The sequence below is a fragment of the Chiloscyllium punctatum genome, chromosome 2 (genome assembly GCF_047496795.1).
Source record: "Chiloscyllium punctatum isolate Juve2018m chromosome 2, sChiPun1.3, whole genome shotgun sequence".
Lineage (NCBI taxonomy): Eukaryota > Metazoa > Chordata > Chondrichthyes > Orectolobiformes > Hemiscylliidae > Chiloscyllium > Chiloscyllium punctatum.
Genome location: NC_092740.1, coordinates 61485234 through 61508268, shown reverse-complemented (window position 1 = coordinate 61508268; position 23035 = coordinate 61485234). Strand labels below are relative to the sequence as shown.

Genomic DNA, 23035 nt, shown 5'->3' with positions numbered 1-23035 from the left:
AATAATTTTACATTCCGCTCAAATTGTTTCCATGTACTGAAGCATCAATCACTTTCAACATGAGGTTTTTTTTTAGAGAAACAGTTTTAGGGTTTCTTTGGAATGACTGGAAAGCAAATAAATCAAACAACTTTAAAATCAAATACTCTTCCTCTTTCCCGCCTTCAGTGCTGCGTCTGTGTTAAATGGTTTCGATTCTCGCTGGTCAATTTCAAACTCCTCCCAGCTGTGACAACAGAGGGCCACTGCTTGTGTTTGCTGCTGAATCACTGAGGTGACGGTCTAACGAGAAAAAGAAATGGCACAGGATTACGTGGACAGTAAAATTCATCCAGATAAGGTGGTTCTTTTCATCAAGCAGAGCTGCCCTTATTGTGTATCAGCGCGGAATGTGCTTGAAGCCTACGATTTCAAGCAAGACCGTCTGCAGATCTACGATATTAGTGGCCTTCCCGAAATGAAAGCTATCCAAGACTACTTTGAAAAAATAACCGGAGCCAGAACTGTGAGTTCATTCTTGGGAATTGCCTCTGCTGCTGTGAATCTCGATAGCTGAGTTGCTGTTGCATTATAAAATACTGTTTAAGTCTTCCGTGTTAGTTTACTTCGATACAAAGTAATCGCTTTAAGCCGCTTTAAAATAGTCGATTTCTATTTGCAGTCAGCTGACGAGCAGCATTGAGATGCCTCCCCGCCATTCCTATTCCATATCTTCGAACTATTGCCCTTTAAAAATGGAATGGACAATATCTGCTCAAACGTAATAGTGTTTATTTGGGAAAATATAAATAAATCATCTCGAACAAAATAAGCAGATGAACCTTCCCTGCGGTTCAATTTTCTACTACTTGGTGCAATGGGGAGGGGAGGCTCCTTCGGTAAATGAAACGATTGCGTTACAAAGTGTATGATTACTTGTAAGGATGGCTTTTCCTCTTTATTGTCTGAATCCTATGAACTGCAGGGAGGTTTCCTTGCATGCTTAACGCTGGCTGCCTCACAGCGCCAGAGACTCGGGTTCGGTTCCACCCTCGGGTTAATGTGCAAACTCCCTCCCAGACTTTCTCCCGGTGTCTGCGCGGGTTTCCTCTCAAAGTCCGGAGATGTGCACGTTAGGCGGATTGTCCATGTTAAATTGCCCCTTGATGTCTGGGGATGTGCTGGCGAGGTGGATGAGCTGTGAGAAATGCAGGGTTACAGGGATAGGGTGGATTTGAATGGGATGCTCTTCAGAGGGTCGGTGTGGACTCGATAGGCCGAATGGTCTGTTCCCACACTGAAGAGATTCTATGTTGTCACTACTTGAAAGTGAGGCCCGTGCTGAGGCATTCAGGAGGGCCAATCCTGTGTTAGGGCCGTGCGAGGGACTGCTTCAGTTTTAAGTAATGTAGCTCACTGTCACACTATTGCAGTCACTGTAAGTGCCTCCCAGAATTATTACCAATCAGGAACCCTGAGAGCTCACACATCTCTGGACAGAGCCTCTGGCAGAGGACTTGCCCCCCTGCTTTAAAAATGTGGATAGGAAGATGATATTTTTTCTTCATCCACGTGTCAGCCCCTTCTGGAAGTGACGTAATTCAGATGAAGTTTTCCAAAGCCGAGAATCTGTTTGTCGGTCGGAAGATTTCTCTTTTTGATCAATGCTTTATCCACGAACTAATCCGTTATTGTCCATAAGTGGCCCAGATTTTCCAAAGTCAAAAGCGAGATACTTTTTTTATTTCAAAATATACTTTATTCATAGAAATAAATCTTTAGTACCTGTACAATTGGTCATGTCGTTCATATATATATATATATATATATACATTGCATGTCTTACCATTACAGAGAACAGATTGAATTAATCGAATTTACAGTTATTTACAGTTCCGTTTATTAACCATCCAGTCTCTTAGTATTTAGCTGAGGCTTCAGTGGAACCCACCTACTGAGTGGGCCCCCTGTTATACGATAGCAAAGGAACCTTCTTTAACCCCCCAGTTTATGGGGTTACCATTGTCCATTTGACTGTTCTGTCGCTGGGGTAGCTGTCTGCATCCCCATGGTGAGCACGAACTGCTGGACCCTTGCCGAGCTGAGGTATCTGTCCAGCTCCTCACTGGGGTCATTTACCCACTCTGGTGCCATTGAGCCAAGGCAAGGGTCTGCACCATCCAGTTCTGTGTCTGACAGTGGGACTGTCAGAGGATCACGGCTCTCAGTTACCTGTAGCTGTGGGGCAATGGGTACCCCATGGTTCTCACTGAGTGGAGGGTGGAATTCGGGGGGTCCGTTGTTTCCTGTTTGGGAGGAAATGCCCTCCTCTTCACGTACAGCGCTCTGTCTCGACTTCTGGTGATGACTCTCCTTGTGCCCATCTTCACCACCACAAGGAAGGCTGGCTGTACCTCCCTTGTGCAGCTGTCTTTTCCCCCTTTGCTGGGATGCTTTGGTGGCCTGGCAGGATTTTCTTTTCCTGTTTTTAACAGGTATCCACTCCTCTGCCTTCTTGATTACCTCCTCCTCCATTGCTTCCATCTGCCCAGCTAGAGCTAGGATCAGCTGCTGTGTCTCTCCGCTGGCTGCCGCCTCCTCTGCTTCAGCCTGTTCTTTTTTCTGGGTGCCACCAGACTCCATTTCCCTGCTGTCTGGGTGGACCTTGCTGGTCTTTGGGGGTCCACGACTCACATTGCCACCTCCAGCCATCTGTGCGTAAGTAAGTGAGCTACATTGTGAAAGCAAGACAAAAGGTTTATATATTGGGTGGGCAGCAGTAGGAGTGTGGGGAGGGGAGGTTGAAGATGAAATACCATCTCCCTGCATTTGTCCACCAGGATTTAGAAACAGTGTTCCCATCGACCGTTTAAGGGGCATAATGAGAAATGGAGATGTCGTGAGGTGGGGTACGAGTCTATGTAAACACTTAAATGAGGAACAGGAGTAAGCCATTCTGACCCTGAAGTCTGCCCTGATATCGAGTAAGATCATGACAGATCCGATTGTAACCTTATCTGCGTTTCTGTCTAGCCATCTAAAATATTCCAATATTCTGCTTCTCTTTGTTTCAAAACACAATTTCAAACACTTGTGAGCCTCAGAAAATAAAAGGTCAATCTGTTTAAGAATCGTAGAATCCCAACAGTGTGGAAACAGGCCATTTGGCCCAACAAATCCACATGGACCCTTCGAAGAGTAACCCACCCAGACCTGTTACGCAATTTAGCATGGCCAATTCATCTAATTGGCACATCTTTGGATCGTGAGAGGAAATCAGAGCACCCAGAGGAAACCCATGCAGACATGAGGAGAATGTGCAAACTCCACACAGTTGCCCAAAGCTGGAAATGAACCTGAGTCCCTGGTGCTGTGAGGCAACAGTGCTAACCATTGAGCCATTGTGCCTCCAGTAGTGACGTAAGTGGGTGACTTGTGTTTTGTTTGAAACACTGACCTCCTAATTCTAGATTCTCCACATTCTCTCAGCATCCACCCTGTCACAGCCTCTCAGGATCTGAAAGAAAATTGCAGGAGCAACTGGGTAGGTCTGGCAGCACTGGACTAGGAATATTGACTGTATTTTTGTCTTGTACCATTTGTGGAGAGTTGCTGAGTTTTTCCAGAATGTTGTTCTGATCTCTACCATTTTTTAAAAAATATATCCTTAAACCTCGTATCTCTCGATCAGATTTCCTCTTGCTCTTCTAAACTCCAATCGACCCGAGCCTAACTTTCATCATACATCAGCCCAGTCATTTTGGATATTAGGCTGGTAAACCTTTCTGAACCGCTTCCAGTGCATTTGTTCAGTTGAGATGATCAATATTATACACTGTACTCCAGATGAGGTCTCACCAGTGCCCTGTATAACTGAAACATAATCTCTCTGCTTTTGTATTCAAAAGATTCTCATGATAACTGATAGCAAGTGCATGGTTCTTGATGGATTTCATGCTATTATATTGTATTGGAATGTTGGTTGGCTCAGTTGGCTTGGTGGCTGATTGGCAAGGCAGAAATGTGAACAGTCTGTTTTAATTTCCACGTGAGCTGAGGTTACAATGAAGAGCTCTCTTTCTCAATGTCTTCCCTTGCCTGAGATGTACATGAGCCTCACGTTAATCCACCACCAATCGTCCCTGAGAGAGCAGCCCAATAGTCTAGTAAGACTACAGCAACTTTACTGCCTGTTTGTGCATTTTTTGGGCTAGCGTTTTCTCATACTTTCCTTGTTAATTCTTTGCCTTTTAAAAATTTCAAATCTTCTGATGTGCCACTTAAATATTTTATTCTTTAAAGTTTTGATGTTATTGTTAACATTTCCAGTTAACCATAGGTGATGGGTTGGTCCTTTAGAACTTTTAATTGTAATGTATCTATTGTTGCATGTATTTTGAAATATCCCCTTAAATGTCTGCCATTGCATTTTCCCCAAACTTAATCCAACAATTTACTTCAGTTTATTTATTTAAATTTTAAATGGAACCTCTCCTCTGTCCCTCCAAAGTAAATGCAAAATTCAAATCTTATTGCCCACCCCTAGTTGTCCTTGAAGGTTACAGTGAGCTGCCACCTTAAACCACTGCAGTCAATTTGCGCACCGTAGATATGTTCTAATTAACTTGTTCAGAGTTGTTGTTCCACATCTCTGGAGTAGATGGGGCTTAAATCCAGACTTTCTGACCCAGAAGAATAGATACTGTCACAGTGCCCACATGAGCCCTTTCAGTGATCTATATTCAGATGTTGGGTATATGATGTATGATTACTTCGCTTCGACATAGATATATTTTCTAACCAACTTTTCCTTAGCTGTTATTTATACAACACTGGAGCAGTTTCTGAACAATGATGACTGATTAACCCCTCCCCTAGAAACAATGATGTTGGATGTTCAATGACAGTGATGTCATTCATTTTCAAGGCAGAATGGGTAGATTCTCTCGTTGGAGACAGTAATTGCCTGGCAGTTGTGTGGCACAAATGTTACTTGCCAGCCCAAACTACAAAAATATCAAGTCTTGTTGCATTTGCATTTTGGAATTGCAAATGATGCTGGACATTGTATAATAATGCTGCCACTGTTGACTTTATGATGGGCAGCAGTGTCAGGTATGTATTCTTGACACTGGTCCTATTTTATCTCAATTGACAAGCCATTAAATTAATTGAGCAGTGGCCAACCTTAAAATTTCTTGTTCTGATTTGAACAAGCTAGCCACTTTCATTGACTGAAGAGGCTGAATTATTTATGTTTGGGAGTACCATTATTGATAGTACCTAGGACTCCATCTGTAACTGAGAGTGGCATTTAGAAGCAGAAGGATTACATGTAGGTCATGAGCCCTAAGTCCTGGTTGGCCTTTCCAGAAATAGATCCAGGCTATAGATTATCTGGAATAGAATGAGCGGATTGCAAATTTATATTGTAATCATTTTGGGCCTAATAAGATAGTATGCATGATATTCTATCTTTGGAAAATTGTAATTCTACAAACATTGTTCGAATTGACACTGCTGATTTTTGAATAAATTTAAGAGACAGAAAGTGTTGTTTTAACCATTAATTCACAAGGTAGACTTAAACTCCTCTCATTTGGAGCTGAATCTTCCTGGGGAGCTTGCACTGTTCATATATGGGGACTTTTGAATGTTGCAAAAGGAAGTGTAGATTATGGGGTAAATGGTCTGCATTATTAATTATGGAACTCCATAATTTCTGATGATTTATGGTCTGCTGTTAACATTGCTGAAAAACTAGTAGGTAATCCAATTTCACTGAAATTAGGAATCTCAATTTTTCTATTTGAGCTGTTCACTCTGCCACTCCCTAAAAGAAATGGCATTGTCTATATGTCTAAAGCCAAATATTCACAGATTTATATTGCAGTTTGATGTTTGCTAATAGGAATACCAAATGCCTTTTGCTGATTGAGACTCAGAGAGGTTTTTAAATGCTGCATTGTAATACCACTGACACTGTAAATTCTTTTTGAAAACTATTCTCTAACATTTGTTTCAAAAACAGGTGTCCTTCTGTGATGTAATCAATCAGTTTGGCCTTTGTATTGGTTCTCCAAAGGTTCAATTCAGAACACAATTCCTTGTCTTCTCCCCATATCCCTGCATTTGTTTCTTTTTTCAGACAATCATCCAACTCTTACTTTTTAAACCATTAATTGAACCTGACTCCACCATGCTCCTAGATAGTGGATTCCCAATCCTAACCACACTGAAGGAACGTATAAAAGGTAGTGGATCATCCAAACACACTTTGACCTTTTATCGATACAGGATATTTTGCTAACAAAAAGGGTAAATTAACATCTCCACCATTTTAAGATTCAAAAACGAGCCTTTAGGTTTCTTGGACAAGCATTGTTTTTTTAATGAACAATGGTATAACATTTGAAATTGGGCAGTCCTCTGACATCAGCCACAAGTTTAAGGGAGACTAGAAAAATAAAACCTATACTTCTGTAGTATCTGCTGTATTCCCTCAATGTTCTTGGATGCATATCTTCTAATCCTGGTGCCTTGTCAATTTGAACAATAAACAAGAGACCCTGTTTATTTATCAATTTTAAGCAGTGCCTAAACTATCTCCTCTTTCACCAAGTGACCTATGCATCACACTGTTTGGTAAAGGAAGATGCCAAGTATGTTTAGTACCTTATTTTATCTATGGAGGCAGAGATATGATTTATTTTATTAATCTTTAATTACATATTTCTTTTATTGTGGATACAAACCTTGTATCCCCTTTTATGCTAACTATCAGTCTTTTTAATACTGTTTGCTTCTTATTTGCTTTTTCTCCCCAGTTCATTTCCAAGGCTTCCACTTTGGGCGTGGTCCTCTGATATATTATCCAGTTAACTTCTACCCTAAAAACACCTTATTTTGCTGAATTTGTGTGATTTTTAATTGAGTTAATCCAGTTCATTTTGTGGATGGTACATAATGCTGGCACTGTACGTTAGTGGTAGAGGGAATGAATATTGAAGGTGCGAAACATTTTCCAGGATGATGTCAAGCAGCTTGAGGTACTGGAGCTGTGCTCATTCAGGCAAGTGGGGTGATATTTATCGCACTCCTAACTTGTTTCTTGTAGGTAGTGAGATGTTATGAGCTAATTTGCTTGTTGGAGAATTCCTAGCCATTGGCCTGCTCTACTAGCCACTGTATTTATATGATGAGTTCTGTTGAGTTTATGCTCAATGGAAATCACCAAGATTTTGATAGTGGGGAGTTCAGTGATAATGCCATTGATTATCAAGGGGCAATGTTTAAATTTTTTTTGCTGGTGTTCAATGCCTGGCACCTATGTTCTGTGAATGTTGCTTGTTATTTGTCAACCTAAACTTGTACATTGTGTAAGTTTTGCTGCATTTGGACATGAGCTGCTTTAGCATTTGATTTGCAAATTATGCTGCAAACATCCCATTGCTGACCTTTGGATAGAAGAGTATTGATGAAGAGCTGAAGATACCATCCTGAAGAACTCTTGCAGGAATGTCCTGGGCTGAAATGATTAATCTCCAAAACCACAACAACCTTCTGCTTTATTAGATATAACTCAAATCAGTGGAAAGTTTTCCTCTGGCTCAGTTTGCTAGGGCTCCTTGGTGCTACATTTGGTAAAATGTTGCCTTGATGTTAAAGGCAATCACCTTTTACTTTCTCCTTTAGTATTTAACCGTTGGCTTAACAAATGAAGCTGAGTGATCCTGATACCGAGTGTCAGTGAGCAGGTGACTATCTAAGTGTCCTTTGAATTGTCAATGACTTCTGTGTCTTTACTGATGACAGAAACTAGACCAATTGGCTGTAATTCATCAAATTTGATTTGTCATTTTTTTGGACATAGTTGGGCAATCTTTAGATGCCAGTTCTGTAATTGTACTGGAATAGCTTGGCTAGGAGTGTTCAAAGTTTCAAAGCACCAATCTTCAGTACTATCATCAGAATGTTGTTCTGGGACTGTAATCTTTGGTGAATTCTGTTGTTTCTTGAAATCACAAGGAGTAAATTAATTTGGCTGAAGGCTGGCATTTATGATTCTGTAGAATTCAGGTGGAGGTTGTGATGAGTCATCCACTTGGCACTTTGCACTGTAGCTGCGAATTGCTTCAGCCTATCTTTTGCACTGATGTGCTGGGCTCCCCCCCCCCCCCCCCACCCCATTATTGAGGATAGAGGTATTGTGGAATCTCCTCCAATGAGTTGTTTGTTTATTCATGAATGGAAGTAGCAGGACTTGCAGAGCCAAGATATGATCCATAGTTATGGAAGCCCTTAACTCCATTTATCATAGAGTCATAGAGATGTACAGCATGGAAACAGACCTTTCAGTCCAACCTGTCTACGCCGACCAGATATCCCAACCCAATCTAGTCCCACCTGCCAGCATTCGGCCCATATCCTTCCAAACCCTTCCTAATCATATACCCATCCAAATGCCTCTTAAATGTTGCAATTGTACCAGCCTCCACCATTTCCTTTGGCAGCTCATTCCATATACATACCATCCTCTGTGTGAAAAAGTTGCCCCTTAGTTCTTTTTTATATCTTTCCCCTCTCACCCTAAATCTGTGCCCCCCACTTCTGAACTCCCCAACCCCAGGGAAAATACTTTGCCTATTTACCCTATCCATACCCCTCATGATTTTGTAAACCTCTATAAGGTCACCCCTCAGCCTCTGACGCTTCAGGGAAAACAGCCCCAGCCTGTTCAGCCTCTCCCTGTAGCTCAAATCCTCTAACCCTGGCAACATCCTTGTAAATCTTTTCTGAACCCTTTCAAGTTGCACAACAAATTTCCGATAGGGAGGAGACCAGAATTGCACACAATATTCCAACAATGGCCTTACCAATGTCCTGTACAGCCGCAACATGACCTCCCAACTCCTGCACTCAATACTCTGACCAATTTTTTTAAAAAAACAAACACCTTCTTCACTACCTTATCTACCTGCGACTCCACTTTCAAGGAGCTATGAACCTGCACTCCAAGGTCTCTTTGTTCAGCAACACTCCCTAGGACCTTACCATTAAGTGTATAAGACCTGCTACGGTTTACTTTCCAAAAATGCAGCACCTCGCATTTATCTGAATTAAACTCAACCTGCCACTTCTCAGCCCATTTGTCCATCTGATCAAGATCCCGTTGTAGTCTGAGGTAACCTTCTTCCCTGTCCACTACACCTCCAATTTTGGTATTATCTGCAAACTTACTAACTGTACCTCTCATGCTCGCATCCAAATCATTTATGTAAATGACAAAAAGTAGAGGACCCAGCACCGATCCTTGCGGCACTCCACCTTTGAGTCAGTTCTGTATCCAAATGGCTAGATCTCCCTGTATACCTTGAGATTTAACCTTGCTAATCAGTCTCCCAATGGGAACCTTGTTGAACGTCTTCTGAAGTCCATATAGATCACATCTACCAGTCTGCCCTCAACAATCCTCTTTGTTACTTCTTCAAAAACACTCAATACTGTTGACATCTCAAAGTCATCTGGAGTTGTTGTATCAAAGTTAAAAGTTATCCCACAGATGAGTGAAGCAACACACTGACATGGTCATACCCACGTAATGATATCTTACACATCCGAGGTAACACCACCATCATGAAGTATGCCCTGTCTCGCCTGCTGGATAGATTCAGCAGAAGTGATGGCAAAGTGTTATATATCTGGGGGCTTGTTATCTTCAACATTGACTCTGGACCACATGAAATCTTAGGTCAAACATGGACATTAAAATCAGCTACCACTTTGCTCAATTTAATTTATCCTCCGTGTTAAACAACACTTGGAGGACAAACGGAGGGTGGAACGGGCACAATATGTGCTCTGGCTAGGGGAATTCAATGTTCATCATCAAGACAGGCTCAGCAGCATCTCTATTGACTGAATCAAATGAGGAAAAAGTGAAGGAAATATGTACTTAACCTTGAACCTGCCATAGAAAATGATGACATCTGTTCATGAGATTATCATTAAGAGTGTTGATTGCAAAGACAGAATCTTGTCTTCACATTGAGAATGCACTCACATCAGTTGGCACTATCACTATACCAGAATTGAACACACTTCAAAAATTAATCTAGAAATTCAAAACCACCCTCATGGGGTGCTGTGGGCCATAACTAACTGTTGAATCTGTAACCTCTTGACTCACTAACATAGATCCAGGATGACATGTCAAGAGCAAGAGCAGAGCAAAACATACCTAAAAACGGAGGTTCCAACCTGAAGCTAAAACAGGACAATTCACTTGTTAAACAGTGCAAGCAGCAACACAAGTGTTGCTCATCTGTTGAAATCCTCAATTTTAATTCCTGATATATTAGTTGCATTCAAACCCATGTTTCCCAGAGATTTGCTTTGGTCCCTGGCACTATGTGTAGCACTATGACAGCCTATTTTTGTAGCTTAAACCTTCCATTCTTGGCACCATCCTGGTAAATCTTTTCTGAACTTTCTCCAATTTAACCAGAACTGCACAGTACTCCAGAAGAAGCCTCCCTAATGTCCTTTACAACGCCAACATGATGTCCCAAACTCCTATACTTAATGGCCTGAGCAATGAAGGCAAGCATGCTAAAATAATGCAAACTTAACCACCTTGTCTACATGTGATGCAAATTTGAATGAATTATGTGCCTGAACCCCTTGATCTCTCTGTTCTACAACACTACCTAGGATGTTATCATTAGTTGTATAAGTCCTGCTCTTGATTGGTTTTACCAAAATGCCATACCTCTCATTTATCCAAGTTAAACTGCATCTGCACTCCCCAGCTCGATTCAATTCTTCTCTCAGTATATAATATACTCGTCTTCCCAATTACTTGTTGCACCAACATACTAATCTTTTTGATTCATGCATTTGGACACCCACTTCCCTCTGCATCTCAGCTCTGCAATCTCTCTCACCATTTAGATTATATCCTTTGTTTCACCTTTTTTCCCCAAAGGTTTCTATACCTGTTAAATATTTTTTAATGGGATTGGAGCCATTCCACTTCCATTTCTGCTACAAGAAGCCATGTTACTTCAATCCCCATTTCATTCTCCATCTCTGTTTCCTAGCAGTTAACTAAAGCTGAACCAGACTATTTGAGATTTTGGTGTCATGTTAATCATGAGATGTACTTCTTACTAAATCAACACGAGCATAAAGACCATTTGTTTCTACCTGAAAATAATCACTCTTGGCATTAGCTCATCTGCTGAAATCCTCAATCCTCAACCCTCCTCCATGTCTTTTTAACTCTAGACATTGCTATTCTAACACATCTGGCTGGCCCCTCATGCTCTACCCTCTATAAATGTGAGTTCATGTGAAGCTCTGCCCTTGTATCTAACTTATACCAAGCCCCACTTTGTCACTATATCTGTGCTCACTGAATTTCATTATCTGACAATATGTCTCAATTTAAACACGTTGTTTTGTGTTTTCAAAATCATGTATAACCTTTTTAATTCTACTTGAGCATTCCAGATTTCAGGCGCTGTACCATTGGTAGCCATGATTTGGCAGTGCCAGTGTTGGACTGGAGTGGATAAAGTTTAATAATCTCACAACACCAGGTTATAGTCCAACAGGCTTTTTTGGAAGTACAAGCTTTCGGAGCACTGCTCCTTCATCAGGTCCTGTAATCTGGTGTTGTGTGATTTTTAACTTAGGCAGCCAGAGACACTGCTACTAATGGTACAAAGTTTAAATCCTAGGATTCCTTTTATAAGCGCCTTTCTCTTTCCTACTTTTTAAAGATGTTTCTTAAAACATAGCTTTTCTTCTATACCTCCGTGGTAGAAACAATCGATCTAAACTAGTTGCTCACTTATCAAAGCTAAAGAGAAATGCAGGTTAGTATTAAATTGTGCAATTTTGACTTTTTTTCTGATTTTAATAATAAGACTGATTTTATTGTAGGTGCCACGTGTGTTCATTGGGACTGAATGTGTTGGAGGTGGCTCGGATGTTGTTAAGCTGGAAAACGACGGATTGCTGAAGGGCAAACTGAGTGCCATTGGTGCCATCTAACCCTTGGTAAGATGAACTGAGACTGGAATTGTTGAGTATGCAGTGCAGTTTCTGACCTCTAGATGGAGTCTTTTGCGTCCTACAGAACTCTGGTGTTAGAAAGCTGTTCATGTACAAAAACAGAAATTATTTTATTAGAACCAAAAAAACTACTCCAAAGTACAAGCAATACAATATGGCATTTGCAAATTATGATTTGGCAGTTATCATTTGTTTGATTTTTTAAAAAATGAACACAATAGGTTGGGGTGGGAGGAAATGAATACAGCTTAATTTGTTAAATATCTCTTCACCATTGCTAAACTTTAAAACGTGTTTATAAAATTACTTGGGAAGCTTTGTGTTGCTGTAACCTGATTTATGTATGAGCAGAACCATGAGTTGGTTGGAGGTTTGTACTTGCAATCCCATTCAAAGAATGTTGTCCTTGCTGAAGAGCATGAATTAAACTTTAATTATAGCAAATAATTATAGCTTTTGCTAAGTTAATTTTTATGGATGTCCATTTCCTGCTTTGTTGCTCGATTAATTTCACCTCAATAGTAAGCTTGCTTCACTGCTTACTGTACCTTCTGCTTCATCCGTTTGTCCCATGTTTTAATCTAAGACACATTTCTATTCTCCCTCAAACAATCCTGGCAGAACTTGTTTACGTGGCTTCAGCAAATTACATCTGAATGCTGTCACTTCTAATTCTTGTAACTTAAAATTCATGCCTCCATATAGAATTTGCAAGTATGAATCAGGAGCAGGAAAAGGTCACCTAACCACTCAATCCTGCTCTGTCATTCAATAAGATCATGGCCGATCTGATTATAGCTTTAATTACACATTTTCCCCCATGCCTGATGACACCGAATTCCTTCCTGAATCCCTTGTTAATCAAGAATCTGTATAACTTGGCCTTATAAATATTTAATGACCCTACCTTTTACAGCTGTAAGGGGAAGGCAATTCCATACACTTGACCCTTGGAGGAAAAGAAATCTCCGTGATATGGCATACATCTTTTTTTAAAACGGTGTCGTCTAGTTCTAGTCTTTCGTGTAAGGGGAACCAACCTTTCATCAGGTCAGCTGTCAAGTCTCATATAATCTTACTGAAATATTAAATCCTCTCTCATTCTCCTAAATGCAATGGAAACAGGGGCCATCCTTTTTCTCTTATAACACTGCCATTCAAGGGATGTTGAGTGTACCTTCTTTGTGCTGTTTCTAATGTAATTCTAACGTAGACCAAAACTTTATACAGTATTCTAAATGTTATCCCACCCCTGCAGAAAATCATCCCTATTTTTATTTTTCATTCCTCTTGCCACCAACGACATTCCATTTGACTTCTAAATCACATGCTGTATCTGCATGCTGCCTTCATGATTCATGGTCCAGGACACCAAGATACCTCTGTACCTAGTATACTGCTTCTGTACTCTGCTGCCAAATATCATACCTTTCCATATTATACTGCATCTACCTACTTTTGCCCATTCTTAGTTTGTATTCTTTCATGATCTAGTTGCGTTGCTGGTGAGGTCAGCATGTGTTGTCCATCCCTCATTGCCCTTGAAGGTGATGTTGAGCTGGCTCTGAATTGCTGCGGTCCTTTGGGTGTGGGCATAGTGCTATCAGGGAAGATGCTCCAGGACATTGACTCAGTGAAAGTTAAGGAACGGTGATGAGAGTTGCGATTTGGAATGTTCTGCATCTTGGAGGGGATCTTACAAATGGTGGTAATCCCTATATTTATAAGATTTAGGAACAGAGGTAGGCCATTCGGCCCAGCAAGTCTGCTCTGCTATTCAATGAAGTTACGGCTGATCTGAGAGTTCTCAATTGCACTTTCCCCGTAACCCTTGATTAACTCTATCTCACGCTTACTGATCCAGTCTCAACAGCCTTATCCGATCAAGAATTTTGCATATTCATTACCTTCAGAAGAAATTCCTCCTTACCTCTGACTTGCGAAGGCAATCTCCAACTCTAAGATTATGTCATCTGGTCTTAGATTTTCCAAAAAGGGGAAGCAACCTCTTTGCATCTACCCAATCAAGTTCAAGATTAATCTTGCATGTTTCAATAAAGTCACCTCTCATTTTTCTAAAGTATAATGAGTATAAGCTCGACTTCTCATAAGAAAATCCCTACATGTCTAGGAACAGCCTAGTGAACCTTCCCTGCACTGCCTCCAATGCCAACATCACTTTCCGTCAATGCGGGAACCAAAACTGTTCAGTATTCCAGATGAGTGTCTTGTACACATTTAGCAAGAGTTTTAAACTCCATTCCCTTTGAATTAAAGGCCCACAGTCCATTGCCTTCACTATTGCTCATTGAACTTGGATGCTAAATATTTGTGATTCATAGTCTGCCATTTTTTGTCTTTCTGGGTAGTAGTGCATTTGGATTTGGAAGGTGATCTTAGAAGAGCCTTGATGAGTTATGCCCCAGCATCTGTAGGTATTGTACCCTGTTTATTGGTGAAAGGAGTGAGATTTTGATAGCGACAGTTGAGGTTACAGTCGAGCAGTTTGCTTTACTCGAGATGGTGTTGAGCTGCTTGAGTGTTGTTGCAGCCAAGATGAGAATATTCAATCAAACTTTTCTGGCCTGCTGCTGTAGTCATGGGTTTTTTATGGTTGGTCCAGTTCAGTTTCTAACCAATACTGACTCAGAAGATGTTGTTAGTGGGAGAGCTTAATGATGCTAATGCTTTTGACTGTCAACAGAATCTAGTTTGATTATTATATTTGCTTCAGGTGTTACTCTCTGGCCCTTGTGTGACATGAATGTAATGTGTTACCTTCTCAGCCCAAGCCCAGATGATGTCTAGGTCTCATTGCAGCTGGACACAGGCTGCTTTAATACATGTGGAGTCGTGAATAATTCTGAATGTCGTGCAATCGTTGGTAAACATCCCCACTCCCCACCTTAAGATGGAGGGAAGGTCATTGATGAAGCAGCTGAAGCTGGTTGGACCAAGGACACGATCCTGAGGAACTCCTACAGAGATGCCCTGGAACTGAGGTGACTGACCTCCAACAACCACTTTCCTACATACCAGGTCCATTGTTTCCAAACAATGGAAAAGTTTCACCCTGATTCATGTTGACTTGGCTTTTACTACGGCTCCTTTATGCCACACTCCATCAGATGCTCCCTTCATACTGTTCCTGCCTCACCTCTGGAATTCAACTTTTTGTCCAAGTTTCAATCGAGCAGAATTACCTTGGCAGAACCCAGATTGTTAGTCAGCAGGTTATTGCTGAGCAGGTACTGCTTGATAGTACTATCAATAACACATTCCATCACTTTACCAAGCAAGAGTACATTGATAGGGCAATAATTGGTCCTGTTGGATTTGTCCTGCTTCTTCTGGAGCAGCTTGCCTAAATGTGCGGCAGGTTCTGCAGCACAAGCATTTAGTATTGTTGTAATGGCCTTTTCCAGAAGCCAGTGCCTCCAACTGTTTCTTGATGGCTCACTGAATTTTACATCTGTTGAAATTTTTCACATTCAGCACTGTCATAGTGCTACACAAGAGGACCTAGCAACACCATCCAATAGTACTGAAGACATATGCTCCAAAACCTATCACACCCTTAGCCAAGATATTTCAACACAGCTGCAACACTGACATCTACCTGACCAATGTGAAAAATTGTTCAAGTACATCCTGTAAAGAAAAAAGCAGGACAAGTCTAACCCAGCCAATAACTGTCCCATCAATCTACTCTTGGTCAACAGGAAAATGGTGAAAATGCTATCGAGCAACACTTGCTGAACAATAACCAGCTCAGTTTGAGTGCTCTCAGTTCCACTCCAATCAGTCCAGCATGGGTTCATGAAAAGGAAATTGATATCTGACTAATTTTGTAAGCTTTTTTGAGGAAATCTCACCAGAGTGGATATGGTGAACCAGTAGATGCCTCGCATTTGGATTTCCAAATGTTATTCAACAAACCTCACCAGACCCCATGTTGTTTGAGACAATAGAAGAATTGGCTAATGGGCAGGAAATAATAAGTTGGGGGAATACAGGTTCTTTTTCATAGGAAGCCTCTAGCCAGTGGGGTTCCATAGGGTTCGGTGTTGGGACTGTAATATATATCCATGACTTGGAAGAAGAAAGCAAATGTACTGTAGCCAAACTTGCAGACTACAAGAATAGCTGGAAAGGCAAGTTACAAAGGGGTCACAAACAGATTACAGAGAGGGGTCAATAGGTTTGATTTTTGTTGTTACAAAATACAGTGAAAAGTATCATATAGTGTCACTACTCTCTGGCAACATCTTAAAATGCAGAAATACAATCCAAAACTTAGAATATGAAGAGAGAAAAATGAAGAACTAAAGAACATGTTCAACTTTACAGTCCTTAAGTGCTATCTTGGACCTAGTGGCATCCCCTTCGCTGCTGCAACAATAGTCCCCACTCTCTGGTGCCATCTCACTTCCACCAACAGCCTCACCACTGACTCCTTGATGAACCTCGCCAATTCAGACTCCACTGATGCCACTGATGCTGTACCAGCCCAAATGGTGGAATCAAAGATGGTTGTGAATATTGTAGGTCAATCATCTCATTGCAGGAAATCCTGTAGGAATTTCTTTGGATAATCCAGTTCAGTTTCTGGTCAATTATAGCCCCCAGAATGTGGAATAGTGGAGGATTTGGTGATGGGAACCATTGAATGTGAAAGTTCAATGGTTAGATGCTGCCTTGTTCGAGGTGGTCATTACCTAGTATTTATGATGTAAATGTTACTTGCCACTTGCGTGTCCAAACCTTGCTGCATTTGGACATGCACTGCTTCAGTATCAAATAACTAATGTCCTAGTCCCAATAGTCTTCAACTGTTTCAATATTATCTTTCCCTTCATTGTAAGATGAGATGTGGGGATGTTCAGTGAGAATTGAGAATTTTGTTGCTGATTGCACAATGTCCAGCACCTGAAGCAGCTGTGTTCAAATGCAGCAACGCCTAGACAGTATCCAGGCTTAGATTGAGAAGTGACGACTAACATTCATACCACACCAGTCCTAATCCCCAATCATAAGGTCCCGGGGAGTGTTGCTGAACAAAAAAGATCTTGAGTGCAAATTCATAGTTTCTTGAAAGTGGAGATGCAGGTAGGTAGGATAGGGACAAAAGCATTTGGTATGCTTGCCTTTATTGGTCAGTGCATTGAATATCGGAGTTGGGAGGTCACATTGCAGCTGTACAGGACACTGATTAGGCCACTATTAGAACACCGCATGCAGTTCTGGGTCTCCTAGTTGTCGGAAGAATGTTGTAAAATTGAAAAGATTCACAAAGATGTTACCAAGGTTGGAAGGTTTGAGCTATAGGGAGAGGCTGGGGCTGTTCTCCCTGGAGTGTCAGAGCGATGACCTTTTACAGAGATTTATAAAATCATGTGGGGCATGGGTAGGATGAATAGCCAAGGTATTTCCCCAGGGTCAGGGAGTCCAAACCTAGAGGGCATAGGTTTATGGCGCAAAGGGAAAGATTAAAAGGGACTTAAGGGACAACTTTTTCATGCAGAGGGTGATGCGTGTAAGATATAAGCTGTCAGAGGAAGTGGTGGAGGCTGGTACAATAACAATATTTAAAATCATCTGGATGGGTATACGAATAGGAAGGGTTCCGAGGATGTGGGCCAAATGCTGGCAAATGGGACTAAATTAATTAATATCTGGGGTGGCACGGTGGCACAGTGGTTAGCACTGCTGCCTTACAGCATCAGGGTCCAGATTCAATTCCGGCCTTAGGTGACTGTCTGTGTGGAGTTTGCACATTCTCCCCATGTCTGTGTGGGTTTCCTCCAGGTGCTCTGGTTTCCTCCCACAATCCAAAGATGTACAGGTCAGGTGGATTGGCCATTGCTAAATTGCCCATACTGCTAGGTACATTAGTCAGAGGGAAATGGGTCTGGTGACTGTTCGGAGGGTCGGTGTGGACTGGTTGGGCCAAAGGGCCTGTTTCCACACTGTAGGGAATCTAATCTAATCTGGTTGGCATGAATGAGTTGGACTGAAGGGTTTGTTTTCGTGCTGTACAGCTCTAAGACTGCATGAATCTATCGATCATGCCTTGACGTTCATTGGCATTCCCATTGCTGAACCCCATTATCAAGAACCTGGAGATTTTACAATTGGCGACAAATTGAATTAGATGATCCACTATAAATATTGTGGCTGGTCAGAGGTGTGGAACCCTGCAGTAACTCTCTATCAGACTCCCAAAAAACCTATCTGCCATCTGCAAGGCACAAGTCGGGATTGTGGTGAATTAAACTCCACTTGGATGAGCGCAGCTCTAGAACCCCTCAAGAAGCTTGATATAATCCCAGATAATGCAGCCCACCCCTTTAGTTCAGTGAAGTGGTGTCAGTGCTCAGTAGCAATGTGTATCCCTTGCAAAATTCAAGGTTAGATCTCATGGAATACAGGGAGAACTAGCCATTTGGATACAGAACTGGCTCGAAGATAGAAGTCAGAGGGTGGTAGTGGAGGGTTGTTTTTCAGACTGGAGGCCTGTGACCAGTGGAGTGCCACAAGGATCGGTGCTGGGTCCACTACTTTTTGTCATTTGTATAAATGATTTGGATGTGAACATAGGAGGTACAGTTAGTAATTTGCAGATGACACCAAAATTGGAGGTGTAGTGGCCAGCAAAGAAGGTTACCACAGATTACAATGGAATTTTGATCAGATGGGCCAAATGGGCTGAGGAATTAATTCAGAGTTTAATTCAGATAAATGCAAGGTGCTGCATTTTGGGAAAGCAAATCTTAGTAGGACTTATACACTTAATGGTAAGGTCCTCGGGAGTGTTGCTGAACAAAGAGACCTTGGAGTGTAGATTCATAGCTCCTTGAAAGTGGAGTCACAGGTAGATAGGATAGTGAAGAAGGCGTTTGGTATTTTTTTGGTCAGAGTATTGAGTACAGGAGTTGGGAGATCATGTTGCAACTGTACAGAACATTGGTTAGGCCACTATTGGAATATTGTGTGCAAATCCGATCTTCCAATTGGAAAGTGAAACTTGGAAGGGTTCAGGAAAGCTTCACAAAGATGTTGCCAGGGTTGGAGCGTTTGAGCTATAGGGCGAGGTTGAATAGGCTAGGGCTGTTTTCCCTGGAGCGTCGGAGGCTGAGGGCTGACCTCAGAGAAGCTTATAAAATCATGAGGTGCACGGATAGGATAAATAGACAAAGTCTTTTCCCTGGGGTGGGGGAGTCCAGAACTAGACAGCATGGGTTTAAGATACAAAGATACAAAAGGGACCTAAGGGGCAATCTTTTCACTCAGAGGGTGGTACATGTATGGAATGAGCTGCCAGAAGAAGTTGTGGAGGCTGGTACAATTACAGCATTTAAAAGGTATTTGGATAGATTTTTGAATAGGAAGGGTTCAGAGGATTTGGGCCAAATGCTGGCAAATAGGACTAAATTAATTTAAGATATCTGGTTGGCATGGACAAGTTGGACTGAAGAGTTTGTTTTCATACAGTACAAATCTAAGACTGAGTGAATCTAACTATCATGCCTTGACATTCATTGGCATTACCATTGTTGAACCCCACTATCAAGAATTACAATTACAGCATTTAAAAGGCATCTGGATGGCTAACTGAATAGGAAGGGTATAGAGGGATATGGGCTAAGTGCTGGCAAATGGGAGTAGATTAGGTTAGGATATCTGGTCATAACATCGTTCCAGTTGGAAGGAGATCAGACTTGCATGCGATATTCCAAAAGGGTCTGTTTCCATGCTTCATGTGCTGTAGAAATTCATCAAGGCTCTTTAGAGGGTATCTTTCAAAATCATGATCAGTACGGTCTGGAAAGACAAGGGAGGCAGACTCATGAGGATACCACTGCCTGGACATTCCCCTTCAGGCCAGTCCTCATCCTGACTTGGAAACATATCACTGTCCTTTTCAAGTCAGGATAAAATTTCTGATCATCCCTCCCCCAAAAGTGTTGCACTCTAACTACACCAAATGGACTTAGCAGCTTATCACAACTTTATAAAGGGAAGCTAGGAATGAGCAATTCCCAGATCTGACTTATGAATAAAATGAAGTACGACTGCGGCTTACTAAATCATTTGAGAGCTAACCAGAGGCATTTGAGAATCAACCACAGTATTATATGGTCTGGAGTCACACATGCCTATCCAGTTAGGGATGGCAGGTTTCCTTCTCTAATGGGCATTAGCAAACCAGATGTGTCTTTATGACAATTGTCAAAAGGTTTTGTGGTCCCTATTTAAACTAGCTTTTAGTTCCACATTTGATTGTTTGATTTCAAGTTTCATCATCTAGATTGGGAATCGAACTCAAGTCCTCAGAGCATTAGCCAAAGCCTCTGGTTCACTAGCCAGTGACATTACCATTACACTACAGCATTTCCTCTTTACAAATGTTCATGAGCTTTATATTTCCAATATTTTCTATTTAATAGCTGAATATCAGTTATTCATAAATAGCAGAATTGAAATTACTTCATTTCAACTATGGTCTCCCACCTTGGTAGTAAGTATATAATAATCTTCACTGTAAACACCACTCACCAATGTAATATCAGCTGGATTAATACCAAATGGAGTAGATGAATTTTCTATAGCTATTAGTTTATACAAAATAAACACAAAAGAGACCTTGTCAGCTGGAAAATTCTTTAAAATATTGTAGGTATTCATTACTGCAATCCTAGAATGTTATGTTTTTCTAACTACGATTCTAACCATGTCATAAAATCAACTCACTAATATTGAATTTCAACATGTGCTAGTCGGCTGGAGTTGTGCTCCTGGCCATCAGTTGTGTTGCCCAATTCTAGGGCAGCTGTGCAGTTCAGCACTCTAAGGCAGAGTGCATTGGTGGTCTGTGGTTGAATTACTTATTCTGTCAACCATTTTATTTCATTTGGATATAATGTAAAGAACTTAAGCTTATGACGTGCATCACTTTGCCTAAGACTTGCTTAACAAATACTAACTGCCACCAGGAAGATGATAAGAAGGTATATAATCAATACCATTCTTAATATTTTATGCACAATCCATAGATTCACTATCAGAGGAGGACTGAGGAGCTGTATGTCTTAATTTTAGAAAAGAAATTCAAAATGTTGGTCGTCTGGTCATGAAAAGTGCATGTCATCAGAGCATTGTAATGGACACAAGTTTGGGAATTTCTTCAAATTTCCTTGTCTTCATTCTTCTTGAGATGAAGTGTGCTTCTGTCTGCTGTTTTCCTAATGTAGCACAAAGCTTTCTAAATATCCTTCTTTTAGCCTTTGATAGGTATCCAAGGTCTGGCTGACGGTCTGTTACATGAGGATACAACGAGATCTCCCAGAGTGAATGTGGTGCCTGTACTCCGTCAGCTCCTGCAAGTACGAACTTGAAGGCCACCTATGATTTTCTACAAATGCTTGCTCGTCCTCTGCAAATAAATAATAAAAAGATTGACCATGAATAATGCTGTTGTCTGTGGTTTCTCTTTTTCTATTTTGTTGCATTATCTGACATCCTGTCTGGACTTTAAGGATCAAAAATATCCCTAAAGTTTTGCTCTATATTGCATTTGACTAAATGATTTAGAATCATAGAGTCATAGAGATGTACAGCATGGAAACAGACCCTTCAGTCCAACCTGTCCATGCATTATCCTGCATTAGGATACTGTTACTTCAAACATTTCTGCCATTTTTAAAAAAATTAAATATTTTATACATTAAATTATGCAACTTTTAAAAATTTGCAATTCCATCACTTTGCTTAGTCAAACAGGAGCCCTCATTTCAATGTAATAATTAATGTACTAGCGGTTCAGTCAGCAGTGCAGCAAGCTCAAGCTGCAAATCATTTCAGTCTTGAGCTTCGTCATTTTGGGTAGACACACACTATTTTCACCAAAGTTCAAATCAGCACATGGTACCTCATGAGTGGAATTGCTTTTGAGGAGGTACACTTCTCCTCACCTTAAAAAAAGATAGGCAGAAACCCTAGAAATATGGGCTAAAACTTTTTAGCTGAAACTTTTCTATTCCTGTGTGATTGTGGCTGGGACAAGCCTTCAGTGGGGTATTCTCTTTCTTCAGCTAATGGAAAATCATTTGATCATCTTTTTGAATCCCTCTCCTGTTTCTGATATTCACCCTATTTACTGAGTACTCCATCCTATCTGTCCTTAATTCTTCCTCTTTCTGGTTTGTTTCTACTGTTGCTGATAATCTGTTGTCACCCATAGGCTCTTGAGGATCTGAGCTCTTTAAAAATAATAAAACAGCACTTTTGCAAATAAATGTTCTATTTAAAAAAAGAGAATTGAGGTAGGGTCTTGTTTTCCATTGTTAACGATTTGCATGGCTGTTCACTTTTAATGTGCATGTCTTCCTGGTTCTTCACATTGCAATACCTGTGAAATATAATGTTGCGCTCTCTCTCAATCAAAACCTGACTTGGTCAGGTTTGAGCTACTTTATTCACAACATTGTGACAGTACCATGACTTTAAGAGGTTATTTTGTCCTGGTAATTCTTGTTTTAAGAGGGGTTCTAAGAATGAGGTTCTGAGCTAGTTATTTGGAAAGCCAATAAAGTAAACCGCTTCTGAGGGCTTGGTTTTTTTTAAAAAACATTGGAACAATAGAAACAGCCTGAATGATGTGGTCAAGCTCCCAAAGAACCAAGGCTTTTAGTTTCTTAGCTTTACAGGACCAGTTTTGGCTGGGTCTGTTGCTGCAGTACATCTCTCCCCATTACATTGAGTCCTCGGGATGTTTTTCTTCCTGGATTGCTACAGTTGCATGTGAGACTATCTGTGTTCTGAATTTGCCTTTTGCCAAGTGTGTGTTTATGGGACTTTATTGGACCAGTTACTGTTTAGCAGCTAACTAATTATCATTCTGTTAAATTTTCTCATAGAGTTAGTGCTCAGGTAGTTTTCTTTACTCTTTCTTTGGTTGTATTTTAACGAGAGT

At 40.9% G+C, this 23035-nt stretch overlaps 2 protein-coding genes across 3 annotated transcripts in view; one reads left to right on the top strand and one right to left on the bottom strand.

Moving 5' to 3' along the window:
- Positions 1 to 207: 207 nt before the first annotated feature.
- glrx (glutaredoxin (thioltransferase)) lies at positions 208 to 21532 on the top strand. Its single transcript, XM_072583228.1, has 3 exons — positions 208 to 505; positions 11929 to 12045; positions 21345 to 21532. The coding sequence occupies exons 1-2, from the start codon at positions 299 to 301 to the stop codon at positions 12037 to 12039; spliced, it is 318 nt and encodes a 105-aa protein (XP_072439329.1). The 5' UTR covers positions 208 to 298; the 3' UTR covers positions 12040 to 12045; positions 21345 to 21532.
- rhobtb3 (Rho related BTB domain containing 3) overlaps positions 20708 to 23035 on the bottom strand; it is a 159502-nt gene continuing 157174 nt past the window's right edge. For both annotated transcript variants that reach the window (XM_072583212.1, XM_072583204.1), the window contains exon 12: positions 20708 to 21496. In XM_072583212.1, coding sequence (XP_072439313.1) covers positions 21381 to 21496 — 116 coding nt within the window. In that variant the 3' untranslated portion in view covers positions 20708 to 21380. The remainder of the gene's footprint in view (positions 21497 to 23035) is intronic.

Bases quoted from the DNA above. Each gene is read 5' to 3' on its own strand.
- glrx (XM_072583228.1), top strand. From the start codon at position 299: ATGGCACAGGATTACGTGGACAGTAAAATTCATCCAGATAAGGTGGTT. The intron at 506-11,928 runs GTGAGTTCATTC...ATTTTATTGTAG, and splicing joins AAATAACCGGAGCCAGAACT to GTGCCACGTGTGTTCATTGG.